This window comes from Moesziomyces antarcticus (assembly GCF_000747765.1).
Source record: "Moesziomyces antarcticus DNA, scaffold: scaffold_v10008, strain JCM 10317, whole genome shotgun sequence".
In the NCBI taxonomy this organism is placed as follows: Eukaryota; Fungi; Basidiomycota; class Ustilaginomycetes; order Ustilaginales; family Ustilaginaceae; genus Moesziomyces; species Moesziomyces antarcticus.
Window position 1 is genome coordinate 383,531 of NW_014639002.1, and position 17,796 is coordinate 401,326.

The 17,796-nt window shown below is 58.9% G+C and overlaps 11 protein-coding genes across 11 annotated transcripts; 8 read left to right on the forward strand and 3 right to left on the reverse strand.

Moving 5' to 3' along the window:
* Positions 1-195: 195 nt before the first annotated feature.
* On the forward strand, positions 196-1,623 carry PAN0_008c3547 (muconate cycloisomerase I, MLE; the record flags this gene model as incomplete). The annotated part of the gene is made up of 1 exon (XM_014801048.1): positions 196-1,623. The coding sequence occupies one exon, from the start codon at positions 196-198 to the stop codon at positions 1,621-1,623; it is 1,428 nt and encodes a 475-aa protein (XP_014656534.1).
* Positions 1,624-2,193: 570 nt separating this feature from the next.
* PAN0_008c3548 (uncharacterized protein) lies at positions 2,194-3,483 on the forward strand (the record flags this gene model as incomplete). The annotated part of the gene is made up of 1 exon (XM_014801049.1): positions 2,194-3,483. The coding sequence occupies one exon, from the start codon at positions 2,194-2,196 to the stop codon at positions 3,481-3,483; it is 1,290 nt and encodes a 429-aa protein (XP_014656535.1).
* A 980-nt stretch (positions 3,484-4,463) lies between these two features.
* Positions 4,464-5,630, forward strand: PAN0_008c3549 (uncharacterized protein; the record flags this gene model as incomplete). Its single annotated transcript, XM_014801050.1, has 1 exon — positions 4,464-5,630. The coding sequence occupies one exon, from the start codon at positions 4,464-4,466 to the stop codon at positions 5,628-5,630; it is 1,167 nt and encodes a 388-aa protein (XP_014656536.1).
* Positions 5,631-6,600: 970 nt separating this feature from the next.
* PAN0_008c3550 (uncharacterized protein) lies at positions 6,601-7,785 on the forward strand (the record flags this gene model as incomplete). Its single annotated transcript, XM_014801051.1, has 1 exon — positions 6,601-7,785. One exon carries the CDS (start codon positions 6,601-6,603, stop codon positions 7,783-7,785), a length of 1,185 nt encoding a protein of 394 aa, XP_014656537.1.
* Positions 7,786-8,373: 588 nt separating this feature from the next.
* On the forward strand, positions 8,374-9,630 carry PAN0_008c3551 (uncharacterized protein; the record flags this gene model as incomplete). Its single annotated transcript, XM_014801052.1, has 1 exon — positions 8,374-9,630. One exon carries the CDS (start codon positions 8,374-8,376, stop codon positions 9,628-9,630), a length of 1,257 nt encoding a protein of 418 aa, XP_014656538.1.
* Positions 9,631-9,789: 159 nt separating this feature from the next.
* Positions 9,790-10,941, reverse strand: PAN0_008d3552 (glycoside hydrolase family 16 protein; the record flags this gene model as incomplete). The annotated part of the gene is made up of 1 exon (XM_014801053.1): positions 9,790-10,941. One exon carries the CDS (start codon positions 10,939-10,941, stop codon positions 9,790-9,792), a length of 1,152 nt encoding a protein of 383 aa, XP_014656539.1.
* An 893-nt stretch (positions 10,942-11,834) lies between these two features.
* On the forward strand, positions 11,835-12,890 carry PAN0_008c3553 (phosphoglycerate mutase-like protein; the record flags this gene model as incomplete). The annotated part of the gene is made up of 1 exon (XM_014801054.1): positions 11,835-12,890. One exon carries the CDS (start codon positions 11,835-11,837, stop codon positions 12,888-12,890), a length of 1,056 nt encoding a protein of 351 aa, XP_014656540.1.
* Positions 12,891-13,053: 163 nt separating this feature from the next.
* PAN0_008d3554 (uncharacterized protein) lies at positions 13,054-13,875 on the reverse strand (the record flags this gene model as incomplete). Its single annotated transcript, XM_014801055.1, has 1 exon — positions 13,054-13,875. The coding sequence occupies one exon, from the start codon at positions 13,873-13,875 to the stop codon at positions 13,054-13,056; it is 822 nt and encodes a 273-aa protein (XP_014656541.1).
* A 589-nt stretch (positions 13,876-14,464) lies between these two features.
* On the forward strand, positions 14,465-15,562 carry PAN0_008c3555 (uncharacterized protein; the record flags this gene model as incomplete). The annotated part of the gene is made up of 1 exon (XM_014801056.1): positions 14,465-15,562. One exon carries the CDS (start codon positions 14,465-14,467, stop codon positions 15,560-15,562), a length of 1,098 nt encoding a protein of 365 aa, XP_014656542.1.
* A 34-nt stretch (positions 15,563-15,596) lies between these two features.
* PAN0_008d3556 (UPF0029-domain-containing protein) lies at positions 15,597-16,829 on the reverse strand (the record flags this gene model as incomplete). The annotated part of the gene is made up of 1 exon (XM_014801057.1): positions 15,597-16,829. One exon carries the CDS (start codon positions 16,827-16,829, stop codon positions 15,597-15,599), a length of 1,233 nt encoding a protein of 410 aa, XP_014656543.1.
* A 111-nt stretch (positions 16,830-16,940) lies between these two features.
* On the forward strand, positions 16,941-17,594 carry PAN0_008c3557 (serine proteinase inhibitor IA-1; the record flags this gene model as incomplete). The annotated part of the gene is made up of 3 exons (XM_014801058.1): positions 16,941-17,227; positions 17,301-17,483; positions 17,555-17,594. The coding sequence occupies 3 exons, from the start codon at positions 16,941-16,943 to the stop codon at positions 17,592-17,594; spliced, it is 510 nt and encodes a 169-aa protein (XP_014656544.1).
* Positions 17,595-17,796: the final 202 nt, after the last annotated feature.

Below are 17,796 nucleotides of genomic sequence, written 5' to 3' on the forward strand. Positions count from 1 at the left end.
CGAAAATTAATCGGCGCCGGGTGTTGGCCGCGGATCTTGGGCCGGTTACTTGACAGGTCGCCGTGTTGCCGAACCGATAAATTGACCGGACGGGTTGCCTGCCGCCCCCGCTTTCGACGTAATCTACAACCTCCCGTAGCTTCATCTGCCATCGTCCAGCCCCCTTTGCCGCGAATTCCTGAAGGCCCAGCAAGTATGGCGCTCCTAGCTGTCGGAACATTCAACACAAACGAGCTCTTCACCATTCGTTTCGATCCCGAGACGGAGAGTCTGGAGCTGCTCGATGTCTCTCAAGCCAAAGGCAACCACTCGTGGCTTTCGACGGCGACCATCCCTAAATCAGACGGTGGTGCGGCGCGTCCGACCCATCTCTACGCGACTTGCTGGACAGAGCCTCCAAGTGTAGCGGCATATCGCATTCATCGTCAAGGCTCCTCCAGGGCTAGCTTCGAACTGCTCAACACGGCCGAGACCGCTGCGAGATCGGGCTACGTCTACGTCGGTTTCCCGGAAAAGGCAACACACCCAGTGCTCTACACGTGTGGCGGACCAACTGGCGAGGTCGTAGCGATCGATGGGGATACTGGCGCTTTCGATCTCGCCGGTACCAAGCATCCAGCGGTCGTGCCGTCCGAGGCGCCTCAGGACGGAGTGACTGGCGTCGGTTCTGCCGGCCGCATCCAGGAAATCGACTTTGTCACGGGAGAATGCTCTATCCCCGGTAAGACGCTTGCCGAAACCAAGGAATTGCGTCGTCAAGAAGCGCAGAAGGCTTCAGGAGGCGGCAGTGGCAGCCCGGCCACTGCGCAACTTGACACCTCGAACGGCAAGAACGCCATGGACTTTGGCGGGTTGCGCCACGGCTCGCACGGCATCGATCTCTCTCCCGATGGCACCCTGTGCTATGTCCCGGACATCGGGCGCAACTGTGTCTGGACTATGCACGTCGAACCCACCAACGGCGCTCTCAGCCTGGCCGACAAGAGCATCGCGCCGCGCAAGAACGATGGCCCGCGTCACACGATTTCTCACCCCGGTGGACGCTACATCTACAGTCTGCAGGAGCACAGCTCGATGGTAGACGTGTTCGAGGTGATCAAGGACTCTAACGGAACACGTCTGGAATGGCGACAAGGCGTCAAGATCATCCCGCAGAGCGACGACGAGGGCCTCTACTGGGCGGACGAGGTGCGACTCTCGTGCGCCTATGATCGTCCCGATGGCGAGTATCCGCTCTACATGTTTGCCTCTACACGTGGATTGTCTGCCGAAACAAAGGGCTGGGTTGCAGTCTTCCAACTCGACAAGAATGGTCTGGTCGTCCCACAGAGCCGCGATGAAAACGACGAGCTGGGAGATGCGCTTTGCCTGTGGCAATCTCCCACCTCCGGCGGGTGGGCAAACGCTATCGAGCCTGCACCCACCTTCTTGCGTGGGCCCAACGGCACCTCGCAATATGCTGCGCTCACGTGCAGCGAGGTGGGCGTTGTGCGAATGCTTCGTCTCGATGTGCCCGACCCTCAGAAGCCCAACCTCGCATCGATCCATGAAGTTGCCACCCTCGCAATTGGAAAAGATGGCAACGGCAGGCTCAGGGGGGCCGCCACAGCGGTATGGATATGAGCACTTGCGGTGCTTGCGCGAAACACCTATGACACGGTCCCGCTGCTTTTCGCTCATTCTTCCATCAAAGGTCTCTCCGTTAGAACGACTTCGGTGGGCTCAGTGGGCGCACAAAGGGCATCATACCGGCAAAATCACAAACTCGTTCGCACCACCACCGTCTTTGCAGATATTGCCATTATCTGTTGGTCTCAGAAGCGAAGACCGACTTGGGAAAGGAGCTTTGATCTCGCCTGAAACAACTCGGACCCCATTCGGTTCATGAATGCAGTGCCTTGTGGGTCTCATACAGCTGCGCATCGGCTGTGATACTGCCGAGCATCCGCTGTCATACAGCTGCGGATCCGCTATTGTCGGAAGCGCACGGTCGAGGGCGTCAGAGATCCTTCTTCGAAGCTTGCAACGAGGGAGGCTGGAAACAGATCGTCTGTTCACGGGGAGACGACGTTGGACCAGCCAGCTCTGTGAAGGTACTTAAAGGACGCATGAGAACGATATGCCACGGATTGAAAGCCATCAACCTCCATCTCTTCTCACTCGCTTCTCTCCATCCCAATCCTTCCACCCAATATGGTTGGCCTCAGCTTCTTGCAGAAAGCGGCTCCCTGCCTCCTCTTCTTCTTTAGCCTGTACATCGCCGATGTCCGTGGTGCGCCTCTGCCTGCCGGCTCGGATGAATGGCATATAGGTCCGTCGGGCGAGGGATCTGACCTTTGGCAGGGGGGCCCGTCCTGGTACCATGCGCCTTCGCCACAGTATCACAATCCTTACCCTCCGATGTACCATGACCCGTCGACTCACTACTACCAGCCCAACCACGGTGTCATGAGCCCCGCTTTTGCGTCCGATCCGCACGCTACTATGCCTTGGTCACCCGCTCCAGCGACTCCGGAACATCACGCTCCTGTGCCTTGGCCAGCCGCTCCAACGACTCCCGAACATCACGCTCCCGTGCCTTGGTCACCCGCTCCGACGGCTCCGCTGGACGAGACCGACCACGCCATCCTTGGCTCTCTCCTCGATGAGACGCACGCCCCTGAATCAGGATCCAGCGGATCAGGGGCTGGCGGATCAGGGGCTGGCGGATCAGGGGCTGGCGGATCAGGGGCTGGCGGATCAGGATCCAACGTATCAGTCAGGCCAGGACTCATGAGTCGTCTGCGCTCCAAGCTCACCGGAAAAGCGCCCGCCGAACGCCAGCGTCCCACGCGACCGGCTCCAGTGCCCGCAACCGAATCTTTTCCTATCTTGGAGAGCGCGCATCCGGAACACGTGGTGGGAGAGGGCCACGCTTGGCCTGGAAATGGTGGTCACCCTCTGGAGCCATACCAGGGTCTGGAGCCGGTGCAAGCTCCGAAGGGTCCGCAGCATCTGCAGTCGATTCCGTTGACTCCTCCTCCTCTGCCGCAAAAGCTGAAGGGCTTGAAGTATCTTGTGAACTTGTCCAAGGACGCACAGCTTCGCAGAAAGATCAACATCCGCCTTTTCGACAACAAGCTCAAGTGGATCAATCCTGAAGACCTCCCAGTCGACATGAAGCGGTCTCAACGAGCGGCTGCGCTCAAGCCGAGTCGCTTGGCTCCGTATGTCGAAGATACATCGGGATCGGATGGCGAGGCTCGACAGATCCGTATGGTTCCTCAGGAAATCATTCAGACCCACGAGTACGGCAAGAACCACATCGTCGACTTCTGGAGCTATCCGAAGACCAGTGGAGCCGCGTCCAGGCCGACCGTGATCAAGCACATCGGGACCGGCATCCTGGACCCTGAGGATGTCGGTTGGGTCAACCGTCACCTTGGATTCATGTCCACCCTCCCTGAGTACAGTGATTATGTCTTCCGAAGACTGCGTGACTGAACCAGTCGCCACAGAGACCTTCCTAGCCGCACACGCACACAGCCCCGAGTAGATCAATAGCGTCTTGCCGCTCGTGCTAGATGCCATCGCTTCCCAGTTGTTTCTCTTTTCCTTGTCTGCCCCTTTCCTATCGCTGTTCGCTTCCGTCGACTTCACTTTTCCTCCTTGCACTGCAATTATGACTCTATGCATTGATGCAGCCGTGCGGTGTCTGCTGTTTGATAGATGTGTGCGTTCTTTGACGCTCACGCGCTCGAGAATGAGTCTTTGCAATCAATAAAAGCGCGCTCAACAGCAGCGAGGCGGGTGTATGTCAAGGGGGCTGCGCTTTGCATGGTGGGTTCGAATTGACTCCCGAGCCTGCATCGGAGGTGAATGGCAGCTGTCAATCTTGCTGTACGATTCATAATCTGGAGGAAGCCGAAGTCTGCTTGCCTGCTCTCGGTGATGCAGCAGGCCGGTCATGTTCTTGATGAAGATCCAGACTGTGAATAGTGGCGACTGAGGGCTTGAGCTCGCCCATTTCTTTCTGACACTTGTACGAACAGTATCATAGACGCCACACGGCAGGAGTCACTATCATACGCCATGATGCCGAGATGGGCGGCCCGGATTCCACTGCAGAGTTGTCGGATAGAGGCGCATACAAAACGGCACAGGCCTGCAGATTGATTCAACCAGCAAAGCGAGGCAAATGAGGTCCCACAAAGCACAAATGCACCCGCACCCGCACCCGCACCCGCAGTCGCCCACCTTATTCGTTCGTGTCACAGCACATTTGATATGAACCCGTTTGCCCCTGAAAAGGTCTGACAGGCTGTTGTTCTTCCTGTTCCCACAGAGATCTTTGACTGACTGTGGTAACGGTGTGCGTTGGAGTCGACTACTTTTAAAGGGAGGGCGAAGAACTTGCCATGTGCGGGAGCTCGTGGACATTTCTTTCGCCGTCCTCACTTTCCTGACCCTCTTTACACTTCGCCATGATGGTCCCTGTCTGCTGGCATGCAGCGGCTGTCTTCCTGTCCGTCGTTCTCTCCCTTTTCATCGTGGAAGTGGCATCACTACCTGCTGGCAGCCCAGACTCATCATGGTCCGCAGGATCGAACTTCGTCCCGGTGGACGAGGAGAATTCCATCAGCCCAGCTCATCCGCGCAACGATCCGTCCTGGCACCACTCTTCTCCCGGACAGCATGAGGGCTTGCAGCAGCCTTGGAACCATGATCCGTCGACCCTGCACCATCCCCCTTGGGCTGGCAGCAGTCCGGCACCCGGTCTGCTGCACCAGCATGATCCCGCTTGGTTGCCTACCCCATCCGGACCACTAGACGACGTCGACCACATGATTCTCGACAACTTGCTGAGTGACATCTCGAGTGCTGCGCCCCCTTCTGGTCAAGGGAATAATGCGCGCCTTCTCAATCATCTGGCTCAGGCTAAGCCAGGTGACATCCTCCGACAGTCTGGTCAGAGGGGTTTCCCGCCAGGTCTGCGATTCGGGATGCCAACTGCAAACCCTTCGTTTGAGCCTCCTCCTGATTCTCCTGGACAAGCTTCAAGCTCGGGAAGCCCTGCCTCACCGCAGACGCAGCACGTTCGAAGGCCGATTCCAGTGGAGCCTGCGGTGAATCTAGTGAAGATCCCAGAAACGCCACCACATCTACCGCCGATGACTACCCCAGGCTCGTTCTACTCAAGGTATGCTTACCCATACGCAGAGTCTGACACGAAGCTGCGCAGTGTGATCAACGGTCACGTCTTCGATGGAAAGCTGCATTGGGTGGATCCAAATGGGTTCAGTAAGAGTCTGCGAAGACCGCTTTTCAAAAGTGCCACAAAAGCAAACCGCTTGCTTCCATACGTCGTCGATCCGAGCACAGCTGGACCCCACGACGGGAGCGGTGAAATTCGCATGTCGATCCACAAAAGCCACGTCTTTCCCATGTCTCGTCCTCATCCCGTCCCCACCAAGACATTCTACAGTCTCTGGAGCTATCCTCGGATGTCGTATTGGCACCAGCCACAGATCAAACACATCGGGGTTGGATATCTGGAGCCTCAAGACGTCGGCCATGTCGAAAAGCATCTCGACTTGATGGAAAAGTCCAGCGAGTATCGCAACGCAGTGCTGGGGAGGATCCACGTCTAGATCGTCGATCGTTCCGAGTTTCTGTGCCATCATCCTGCACGCCCGAGGCGTCCTCCATTCATTTTCTTTCACTCTTCAATCAAGTGCGTCTTTTGCCTTTGCTTGTCCCATGAGCTCGCAGTACCAGGCGCTGAAAAGATTGCAGAGTGAGAATGATTCCCGGAGACATCATTCAACGCTCTCTTTTTGTGCAGATGATAGCTTGTTTGACCCCTGCATCTTGCCTTTGTTCCTGACCCCTTTCCAATCCGCTTCATGCTACCTTCAGAGCACATTCCGAAATTATTAATCGTCGTTCCTTCCGCTTTTTGTGACAGCTGATGAATCCAGCTTGTTCGGCTCATGGTCATGCTCGACTGTGAAGACCAGTCCTCGTTGATGGCACAATAGCAGGCTGCACAATAGCAGACTGATTGTGCGATCGTAGCAGAGTGGGTGTGATTGAATGATGGTATCACCTTCATTTTCGAGAGCATGGCTGTGTCAATTGATCGCTTCACGCCCACAAAAACACGCCTGCATTCGTGCGATATGAAGCTGTACTGCAGAACAAAGTTGCGCGAACAGTTCTTTGGGCCGCCTAGGAAGAAGATCATGCCCCTGAATCTGCACGTCAGTACAGACACTTCCAAGGCCATGCGGCAGAGATGCAGCTACTTCTTTATCGTCACCACGAGAACAAAGAGCAAATGCATGTGACCGCGGTTCCTAGGCGGTGAGCAGATGCACGTACTCTTAGCTCTTAGGGCCCGGAGAAAGAACGCTGGTGGGCCACAAGTACCCTCGCTCACTGCTTGCACCTGCATAGTCAAAGAAAAGACTGAACGAATCTCGGAGAAGTGACCAAAGCACGCAATGCAGCACAGCTCCCAGATGACGTCGAGAGCATATAATCAGCGCCCTTCTGGCTTCACATCACCATCCAGCATACTGTCTCCTACGTATCGAGTGCTGCGGCGGTGGAGTAACTATGCTGCTTTCCTTCCTTGCCAAGTGCCATTTCGGCGTTCTGCTGACGGTACTAATCGGTACCGCTGTATCGCAGCCAGTCGGTGGTGACGAATGGACTTTCGGCCAAGTTCCAACTCACGGTCAAGAGGAGTCGAACCTGTTCGGGGCGGACCACGGATGGCACCCTGATCAAGCAAGCTTCCCAAACAGTCCCCGGGCGTGGAGTGGTGGCTCGGTATCACCAGCTGCAATCAACTCTCGATGGGACGGTGCCCAAGCCGCAGGCTCTTCCCAAGCCCCGACTGTGGAGAGCCACGCGCCTGCAGCTGAGCAATTCTACCCACACATTTTGGAATCGCAGGATTCTCAGCTACACCACGCCTTGGCGCCAAGCTCGGCAGCTCACCCGATCGATTGGTTTTCCGACAATGCTCACCTCGCCTTCGGTGTCCGACTCAAGAGGATGCTGGCGGCCAGGGCAACTTTCGGCGGCGACAGACGACAGTGGGAGACGTGGTCGGAGCACATGCGAAGAGCAATGGGAAGTCGGGAACTGCAGATCTCTCCTGTGAACGTCGGAGACTACGGTTATGACCGCGTCTTCATAGCTCAGGACGGGCATGCCGTATCTGGATTTTATCCTCCTTTGACGCAGGCTCTCCCTCGCTGGCCTCCAAATCAGCATCTCCTGGGAGATATCATCCCTGGCAAGCTCGAGGGTGAGAAAGAGGTGGTCAGCTCTCACGAACGCGTATATGTCTACCTCAACAGCCGAGAAAACATGGACTACATCAACAGGGAATACTTCCTAGGTCATGCCCAGTTCCTTCCCATCCTGCCGGAAAAGCTGAGCAGAAAGCACATCAACAAGGTCTTTGCGGTGCGTCGAAATACGGTCCTGCTTCCACCGCGGACTCCGCATGGGCTCCCTCTGCTGGTAATTCGTCACACGGGCGTTCAAGGTGTTTCCGAGGGATTGGAGGCGATCACTGGCGTCAGTGCAAACACGCAGCGGATGTCGCTTTGGTCTCCCGTCCTGTACGACGGAAAGAGATACACGACAGTGCTGTATGGAGTGGTCGTCATGGACCCTCAACACAACGAAGAGGTACTTGCACATCTTTGGAGGCAGAACGAGTTAAGGGATGCCAGCACCTACGCCGCCTTATATGCTCTCGGAGATGTGGCACACCATTTTCACTGATCCACACTTCAATTTGTCGTCCCATCGTCGCTGTGCGGCAGAGTCCCACAGCTTTGACTTCAGACCCTGATCCGTTTCATATTCCACAGATGTCGCTCGATGTCTTGCTTTCAATCCAATCTTGTCAAGTTCGCATGTGTGGGTGGCCGTTTTGCGTGTCGTTGTGCGTTCAAAAGCCTTGAAGAGCCGGAAGAGTGCGCTTTGTGCGATCTCCTGGCTTCCGACGATGTCATAAGCGTGGACGGCTGATGCACAGCAAAGATTCCCAGCCGACCCGTTGATGATGTCGATGTGGATGCGTGTCTCATAAGCAGGCTCCGCTTTGAACTGGCGAGACTACTTCATTGCGGACCGAGTCCCCGCCGAGATGATACGACGCTGCAGAGACGATGGTCGAAAGCAGTGATGAAGTGTCCCCGTCAGGAACGCCGTGATGAGATGCTGTCACATGCATCTCACCTTGAATCGTCACGCGAAGCCAGAAACAAGCTACCCATGGCCAGGTGAGCTCGACTATAAATACGGCTGAGCTTTGTCTGCCTGTCTCCTCAAGTTGACTCGGACTTCACTCGGCTCTGACACCCAAAAATGCTCTTCTCGGCCATGTTCGCATGTCGCTGGACTCGTGCAGTCGTAGCAGCTTGCTACCTTGTCGCCATTAGTGGGTCTGTCTCGACTCAGCCCGTCGGTAATGACTATCAGCGTGCTGCGGCAAAAGGAGTTGCGGCTAGCGAAGTGGGAGAGAGCTCTTCACGAACCGGGATGCCAGTGGATCTCGACCTGCGTCTGTATAACCCGACTCCTTTCCGAGAGCGTCCGCCGTCCGCAACGTACTTTTATCACCGATTCCATCCAGGCTCTGCGCCCGTGCTCGGTGCTCAGCCTGGTGTCGGACCAAGTGCAAGTGCCGTGCGGACATCAACGCATCAAGTGCCGCCACACCTTGGACAGGCACCTCGAAGCAGCGCTGTCCATCCCGGTGCGTCTCTGCCTGAATTGAGCCAGCCCCTAGAGGCGGCTGACGCCAGGACCGTAGGGCAGCCGTGGTGGAGAGAAGCACCGTCAAAGTACGCGACGCACGACCAAGTCTATGAACGGTGGACTCAGGCGATGCGGACGATCCTTGGCAACCCATATCTACAGTTCACCAGCGTTGGTGACGAAGAGGGAACCAGATCTAGGGTGCTCGTGGCTCGAGATCGGCTGGTCCAAGCCGATCGCCTTGTGCCTCCTGCAGCTGGCGAAAGGATGGTGTGGAGCTCGCTCAAGGCTGGAAAGAGCAACAAGAAAGCGACCTTGAAGCACTTCTCGTACCAGCTGCATAATGCCCAGCTGGTCAAGATGGGCGAGATGAGCTCGCGAGTGACCACGGGACGCACGTACGTGTATCTGGACAGCCGATTCAACATGGACTGGTACAACCACATGTACTTCAGCAACCGGTTGCGCTTTATTCCGATTCGTGCCGAAGGGATGTCGTGGAAGACGATGAACAACCTGTTCACGCGGCGCAGGTTTGTGCTTGTGCTGCCGCCGCTGACGCCGCAGGGGCTTCCGTTGCTGGTGGCGCGTCACACGTTTCAAAACGGCATGGCGGAGGTTCAGGACTTCGTCCCGGACGGGCTGGAGGACCTGCGGCAGATTGTCTCGCTGTGGTCACCTGCGTTGCACGGCATGGACAGGACGACCATGGTGCTGTACGGCATCGGGCAGCTCGACATGCGCGGAGATCCGCGGGGCGAAACTACGGTCAAGCGCCTCGAAGCCATCGCTCAGACCGCTCAAGGCACCAAACTGAAGACATCCTACGATATCTTTACCGAACTGCCGCACATGCTGCCTTAGGCGGGCACGTTAACGCGATGGGTCGATCTTTCGATGCGCTCTGAATCGCTTTGCTGCATACGCACAACGGTCCACGCTACCTCACCGAGGCGAAATGTGCAGATTGTGATGTCCAAAATCCATGCGATTAGCAAGAAATATAGTGTCCGTGGTGAAGCATTACAGAGCTGCAGCGAAGGCGAGCGATGCGAGGACAGCAGCAGCGGAAGCGGCGAGGGAGGCACGTACGCCGAGCGAGGCGGATGAGGTGGCGCTCTGGTGGCTCGCCGACGACTGGGGCGAGTTGGCCGCATTGGCAGAGTCGCCGCCCTGGGTAAAGAGGCGGAGCGACTCGACCTCCCAGTACGACTGGTTGAAGCTGGAGCCGTTGTATCCGACCTGGTAGCTGCAGGCGGGGTACTGCTTGTTGCATCCGCTCTCGGTGTACGTGTTGCCCGCCCAGTCGCCGCACAGGGTGATGTCAAAGATGATCTTGTGCGGGCCAAAGTCGTTGTAGCAAGAAGCGATGGGGAAGTGGGCGTTGGGCTTGGGCCACGCGTCTGGGTTGACTGCGAGACTGCCGGTTTTGAGGTCGGCGGGAAGCGAGTTGGGGGCGTTGTTGGGGAAGAACCACATGCGGATGCCGTTGCCCGTGGTGCCAAAGGAGCGCTCCATTGCAATCACGCCACCGCCGGCACGGTTGAGCGCCTTGCCCCAGGTCGGGGTGGATGTGCCGTCCATTTGGACACGGCAGCCTGGATTCGAGGGCACGTAGGCGGAGCAGTTGGTGTACTTGACGCTGCCGGTCTCGTCGGAGATGGTGCTGGGGATGGTGCAAGACGACTGGGTGTGGATGGAGGCGAGATTGTCGGGATACTCATCGTTGGCGTTCTCTAAGATATCGATTTCACCACCCACGGGCCAGGACTTGATGTTCTCCGTGACCGTCCAGAAGGCAGGCCAGGTTGCACAGCCGGTGGGGACGTGGGTGACGTTGAGCACATAGACGCCGTCCGAGTAGCTGTCCTTGGAGGTGATGCGCACGCTGTTCCTGCCCTCTAGCGCCACGGGCACAGTGGAGACAGCCATGACAAAGTGGCCGTCGCCATCGACAAACGAGAGGTTCTGTGCCTTGGCATTCGACTGCGACTGAAAGTTGACGAGCCCGTTGGTGGGGTCCTTGTCGGTAAACCACTCAAAGTCGTTGAAGAAGTCGGTGCCGCGCACGGTGGCGGTCTGGGTCCAGTTGGCGGATGCGGCCGAGGCGAAGCTCGACATGGCGCCCATGGCGATCGCGGCCGCGGCGACTTTGCGCGAGGAAGAGCTCAGCATTGCGGTGGTACGGAACGGGAGACACCTTCAGCTCTCTTCAGCCAGATGGCAAGGTTATATAGCTCGGCATTGGACTCGGAGCGGCGAGGGCGTCGGTGACAGTGCTCCTTGGCTCCAGGATGCAGCGTGAGCTGATCTCGGCGGGCGCAAGCGAGCCAACTTCAAGGTTCGCAAGGCCCAACACAAGCATGCACCATGCACCATGCACGTCGGAGAGACAGACACTGCATCTCGCGGGACTTTTTTTTTTCGTGTTGAGAGGGCTCCAAGCGCGTTCCCGTGGCGATCCCTCGGCTGCGAGGCTTATAGCGCTCGGCGACGGCCCGGCATGACCGGCAGCCAGAGAAGGCCTTCGTTCAATCCCTATCGAAACGGCTCGAAGCTGCTGTTTCGCAATCGATCAAGCAGGGCTTGCTCGACACGCCCTTGTCACGATTCGAAAGCGCATCACACTTTGCGCCAAGGCGGTCCAAGCTGAGACGCTATCACACCAGCTCCCGTGCACTGTGGCGATGCAGGCACGGGAAGCGGCCCATGCAAATTGTCGCCCAACCGCGTGCTGAAAAAAAAGAGTGGCACTTGTGCGTGTCTCGGATGGGCATCATGGCGGCATGGACGGGATCTTTGTGCCGTGCCGAAACGATCCGCTGTGATCTTCGTTTCGGAGAATTTGTTGGAAATTTCACGCTGCCGGTGGCATGCCGAGCCACCATGCGCCAAGTGCCGATAGCAAATCCATCGGCACCGCCCTCGGCCGAATCGGCTTGCACAGTGCAAATCGGGCCGGGGACTTTCGGTCAGAAGGAAGCTTGGAGTCAGGACCACGGCAACTGAGCGGCTTCTTCTTTTCCGGGCCACCGTCAACCCTCTGCACACTCAGATACGTTTCCGCCATGGTGTACAGCGAGACCAAGTTGGAGCCGCCAACGCGACTGCGCGTGCTCATCGTGCGGCACGGCGAGACGCGCGAGAACGTGGAGCGCATCATCCAGGGCCAGCTGGACACGGACCTCAACGAGCGCGGGCGCCTGCAGGCCGACACCACCGGTCGCTTTCTCGCCACCACGCCCATCGACCGCATCATCGCGTCGCCGCTCAAGCGCGCTGCGGACACGGCGCGCGCCATCCTCAAGCACCAGCCGTCGGGATCGTTGCAGCTCGAGTATGACGACCGCCTCAAGGAGCGTGCGTTTGGCGTGCTCGAGGGCAAGGTGTACAACGGCGGCGCCAAGAAGCCCGAGGATACCGAGGGCATTGAGCGCATGGAGCCGTTCTCGGAGCGTTTGGCGAGCTTTTGGAACGATCTCGTGACACGCGCGGCTGCCCCGCATTCGGACCCAGCCGAACGCATCGAGACGGTGGTGCTGGTGTCGCACGGTGCGGCCATCAGTGCGCTCATGAACCAGGTGCTCACTCCCGGTCGATACTGCCTCGTTCCGCCGTCCGTCGTTCCGTCGCGCTTCTGGAATTGCTCGATCACCGAACTCGCCGTTCCCGTGATTCACACTTCGTCTGCGTCGATCGCATCCACCTCGGCAGGCAACGCGTCTCGGCGAGCCGACTGGTCCATCCGTCCGATCCACCTGGGCGTGCAGGGTGCGCAGTTCATCCTGGACCACGAGGTGCAGAAGAAGCTGCTTGGCACGATGCGCGAGCGTGCGCTGCAGGATCGTGCTGCCCAAGACACGCTGCGCGATTTCGAGGCGCACATCGCCAAGACCGCCGCCGAGTTCGAACGCGATCCGCAGGGCAAGCTCCAACTAGCGGCCGATGTCATCCGTGCGCCTGATGGCACCGCTGTGCAGGCGGATATCGGTCACGGCCCCGCCATCGGCACCGTTGTGCAGTGGTCCAACATCGACCATCTCAAACACCTCGACGAGCCTGCTGCCAACGCAGACAAGGCCTCCAAGCCGAACAATGTCAACGTAGACGAACTCGTCAAGTAGAGAGCCTTTCCCGCCCAGTATACCCTTGCCTCTCTCCCGGCATCGATTCCAGGATATAGAACATAGAAATGCCCCGATCGGTGGTACAAGTCATGATTTGCATTGTCCTTGTGAATTACAATCGTTACATTCGGATCGCTAGACTGAGCGGGGATGCGGGAGTCTAGATGCGCGAGTAGCCGAGGAAGAAGCGGCGTCTCAGGTTGACGTCGAGGAAGTTGTCTGCCTGCTGCTGTGCGACTGGTGTCTTGAAAGCGAGGATGCCCACGACGATGCCTGCGCCGAAGAAGGCGATCGATATAAGCAGCCAGATGACGCCCCAGAACTGCGGCGGGCCACCGACGACCTTGCTGAAAGCCGAGGCGTCGGACTCGTTGACCTTGCGGAAGATGAGGTCGTCGCAGATATCCCACACCGAGTAGAGGCAGTTCATGACGCCGATAAACAGCACAAAGTACCGCAACGCCACACTGCTGGCTACGAGCCAGAAGAGCACGAATAAGCCGATCATGGCGAGGATGAGGACCCAGGTGAGCCAGTCGCGCCGCGCCCACCACAGCGTAAAGAGGAAGAAGACGCCGACGACGATGCTCGCCACCTTGGATGCGCGCTCGTCGAACCCGCACGCGATCAGTGCTGCACCAATCACGCTCGACCCGAGGTAGCCAGCGGGGAGCGTGAGCCAGGGGATGCCGCCGCGCATGCGCGTCGCACCGCCCTCGTTGGGCTCGAGCGTGATGGACTCGATCCTGGCACCCGTGCAGAGCCCGACGGCAGCATGCGAGAACTCGTGAAAGCCGACGGTGAGCAGCTTGAACGGATAGAGGATGTAGTTGAGGATGGGGATGTTCCACAGGATGATGATCGCCACGGCGTAGACGCACGCGACGATGATGGTGGTGCGCTGGTCCTTGGTCGGGTCGATCCTGGACTGTCCCGACGACGACGACGACGCCGCCGCCTGCCGCAGAAGGAGCAGAGGCATGCTGGTTCGCTCTGGTGTTCTGATGGTGGTGAGAAGCCAAGCCGCCGCGAATGAAGGCCAAGCAAGGTGGGGCGTCGCTGGAATGCCGCCGCAGCTGGGTGTGGAGAGAAGCGCACAGCCTTGCCGCCAAGCGCGTGGTGCTGTGCGGCTATGCCGAGCTGGGCCCGCGCCCCTTTTTTTTGAAAAAGTGTTGCGGCGGACTTGCCTCGCCCCGCCCCTGTGTTGGTTTCGGCGTGTTGCTCTCTTGCCACGGCCAGCAACTCTAAAATTCGGGCGGAATCCAAGTCAGGTCCTGCGCCAAGCCTGACGCTGGTGGAGTAAACTCTCGATTTTCCCTGGCAGGGTCTAACATGCTTAAAATTTCGAGTGCGCGCATAGTTGGATCGGGAGGTGTGCGGATCGAGGGTTATATGCATGCAGGTGTTGCAGCTGTCAAAGCTTAGCCCGCCGCTCCCAACTCGCTTGGCCACCCTTTGAGTGCTGCGATAAGAAGCACACGGACATGATGCCGTAGCAGCATGCCCTCGATGCATCACTAGACACCACCATCACGATTACAGACTGCGTCGGTCGAGACGCCTCGCCCGCCATGGCGGCAGTTCGCCCTGTGCGCCACCTGGCTTCCATGCCGCCCGAGATCCTGCACCTCATCGCGGCGGCCTACATCGACGACTTGCATGCGGTGGGTACGAGCAACATCACGTCAGTGCTCTGCTCCTGTTCGCTGCTGCACGACCTCGTGCTGCCAAAGCTGTACGCATCGGTGCACATCTACTCGCTCGAGCAGCTGGTGCGCTTTGTTGCGCCTGCGTCGGGCGCGCACAAGTACTGCGCCCACCACACCCGCGATACGCTGGTCGTCAACATCCCTGGTGTTCCCGGTGGGGGAGACGGTACGCTGTACGGGCCCGATGCAAAGACGCACTCGCGCGACCGCCTCACCCTCGTATCGCGCGCACTCGCTCTGTGTCCCCAAGTGCAAAAGGTGTCGTTGGAGTTCTTCAGCATTCGGCACAGCGAGATCCTCACCGAGGCCGACTTTCGCACCGCCGAAGCCGATGCATTTGCAAGTGCGATTGCCGGGCTGAGCAGGGTGACGGCGCTGCGGTGGGTGCCACCTCGCAGCGATGCCAATGCCATCATGGGCCTCAGCATCGTCATTGTCGACCAGATCATCCCTGCTCTTGCAAAGGGCCTGTCAGGATGCACCAGCCTTGAAACGCTCGAGCTGTGGAATACCATGCTCCCTGCCACCGGTGGCGCCGATCTGGCCGAGGCACTCATCTCCATCGCCCACGCTCGAGCTCAGCAGAATCCAGACGACGCAGCCCCGCTCAAGCTCAACCTTCGCTCGGTGACAGGCCTGGACCCCAGGAGCGTCTCGGATCTGGCGCTGGCTACGCCGCCCGTGCAGGTCAATATCGCCGACGGATTCGTGGGCTCCATCTGGGGAGCCAGGATCGACACGCTCGCTGTGCACGAGTGCATGCGCGACGCCCTAGACCCGGCGGGGAGAACGCGCAGCACAGGATCGTCACCCGGCACCTCGGATACATCCAGCATCTCCACCGGCCGCGTCACCACACCCGAGCTGCTCATTCAAGACAGCATCGCCAAGGCGTCGCGAAACATCACGATCCGCATCCTCCAGGGCGGCATCGCGGGCGCGCGCATGTTCCCACACTAGGTCTCGGGACTATATTGCGCTTGCAACTGTAACATCACGCATTGCGCTTTCCCATTCCTTTGGTCTTTGCCGTGTCGTCGGTGTTTTTGCCCACCAGGCCGGCGAGGTCGAGAGCGTCGCGCGCGGCGCGGTTGATGAGTTTGAAGCGGTCCGGGCCCAGATGGACGCCGCCGTACCAGCGCGTGACGACGACCAGCACGTTTTCGAGCTCGAGAATGCTGAGCAGATGCGCGAGGCGACCGCCCGCCGCCGTCTCGCCGTCGTCATCGCAGTCGCGATGCACCACCCCGTCCGCGCCACGGCACACCCACGCATTGATGATCGGATGCGTCGCGCGCGCCACGCGCTTGTCCGACACAATGCGCGACAGCACAGACGCTACCTGGTCGGGCGACGTGATGCTCGCCGCGTGCCCGATGAACTCGGACTTGCGCTCGATGATCGACTCGGTCCGGAAGATGGTGCCTTCAAAAGGCGCCGGTTGGCCCTGCGTCGGCACCTCCGCAAACGTTGTGACTTGTGGATCGGATGCGGTTGCGGTTGGGAGCTGTGAGGACGGAGAAGGGGCCGACTTTACACGCTCGGTCTCTTTGTCGGTCCACCAGTCCGACACTTTCTCCTTGACCCACTCGATGCCTTCGAAGAGCACCACCTGGCCCGACGCCCAGTCCACGCCGCGGTCCATACTCCCTCCGATCCACTTTGCACTCGCTGCCTCTTCCGCATCCACCGGCTCGGCGCTGTCGCCCGTCTGGTGGTAGAACGCACGCAGGATCTCGCCAAACAGCCGCGCGTCTACACTGAAGCCGCCTACATACCGCGACAGCAGCTGCAGCTGCGGCGGCCGCGCACTGTGCGGATAGAAGGGCGGCAGCGTCACCGCCAGCCGTATTGGTATCGGCTCGCCGTCGGTAGTCTGCGCCTCGACATCGGCGGATATGGACAGCGTGAGCTTGGCTCCAGGAAGCCAGGTGTTGGGATCGGCGGCGTCCTCGTGCCCATCCGCATCGTCTACGTTTGGGCGCGTCTCGGCGCCGAGAGGGCTGATTTTGAGCACGAAGATCGCATCGTCTGTGTAGATGCTCTGCAGAGCCACGAGTTCTTCGGCGAGCTGCGTTGCGGCTTCGATGCGCTGCGCCTCGTCCGCGAGCCAGAGTGCATGGCGTGTCGTTGAGCCGGGTACGCTCAACGAGCTAGGATCTGCGGCGTATGCTTCGATGCGCGCTATGAGCGCAGAGAGGACCGACCCGCTTGCATCGTCGTCCATGATGTCGTCGCCATCCAGGTGTCGAGGTGAAGAGCGTTGGTGGATTGCGAGAAAGGCTGACTGTCGGCAAAAATTAGGCTTCACCCTCCACCCAGAGAAAATCGCCGAGAAATGTCAGACCGCCCAACTGAGCCGCGTCACTTCTACGCCGGCCGGGCTGGTCCGAGCGCGCCCGGCTCAGGGTCCACCGCCTCAGTCAGCATCGCCGTCTGTAGCGCAGCGGAACAACAACACAGCCGGTCTGAACCTGTCTGCCCTTTGCTTATCGCCACCATCACCATCCCGACCTCCTCTTTGCGTCTCTTCTTCGCTCCACGCACCTTTACACTGCAGCGCATCGCCCGCTTCTCCACCTTCGTACGCACCGCAAAAATGGCGGAGCACAAGCCCTACATGGTGTAAGTCCGCGCTCTGGACGCCGAGATACCCGCTCGAGACTCACTGAATCTTCATCGTTGTGGTGCTGTGTAGTATCTTCAAGGACGGTACGCCGCAGAGCGCGATCGACGAGCACAAGTCCAAGGTGCAGCAGGCGGGCGGCACCATCAAGCAGACGTTTGACTCGAGCATCATGCGCGGCTTTGCCGCCACGCTGCCGGACAGCTTTGCGCAGGAACTCACCACCGCCAGCGTCGGCGGCAAGCACGAGCACATGTAAGTCCGGCCCTGATCTTGAGTGAACGAGTGGTTCCGAACACTGACGTTGTTGAACGCGGATGGTGCAGCGAGTACGTCGAGCCCGACAGCGAGGTCAAGACGCTCTAAGCGTCTCTGCTTGGTCTGTGGCCAGCTCACGGTACAGCGCCTGCATGGACAGTGCCCTAGCAATGCAACAAGATGATTTGGAATGCTGGCAATAGCGGCGCGTGATGAGCGTGAATACGTTGCACTCGCAGTCACGGCAATCACCCTCGACTTGGATGAGATTCATCGTGCTGAGATGGTGCAGCAACAAGCAGTCAGCGTG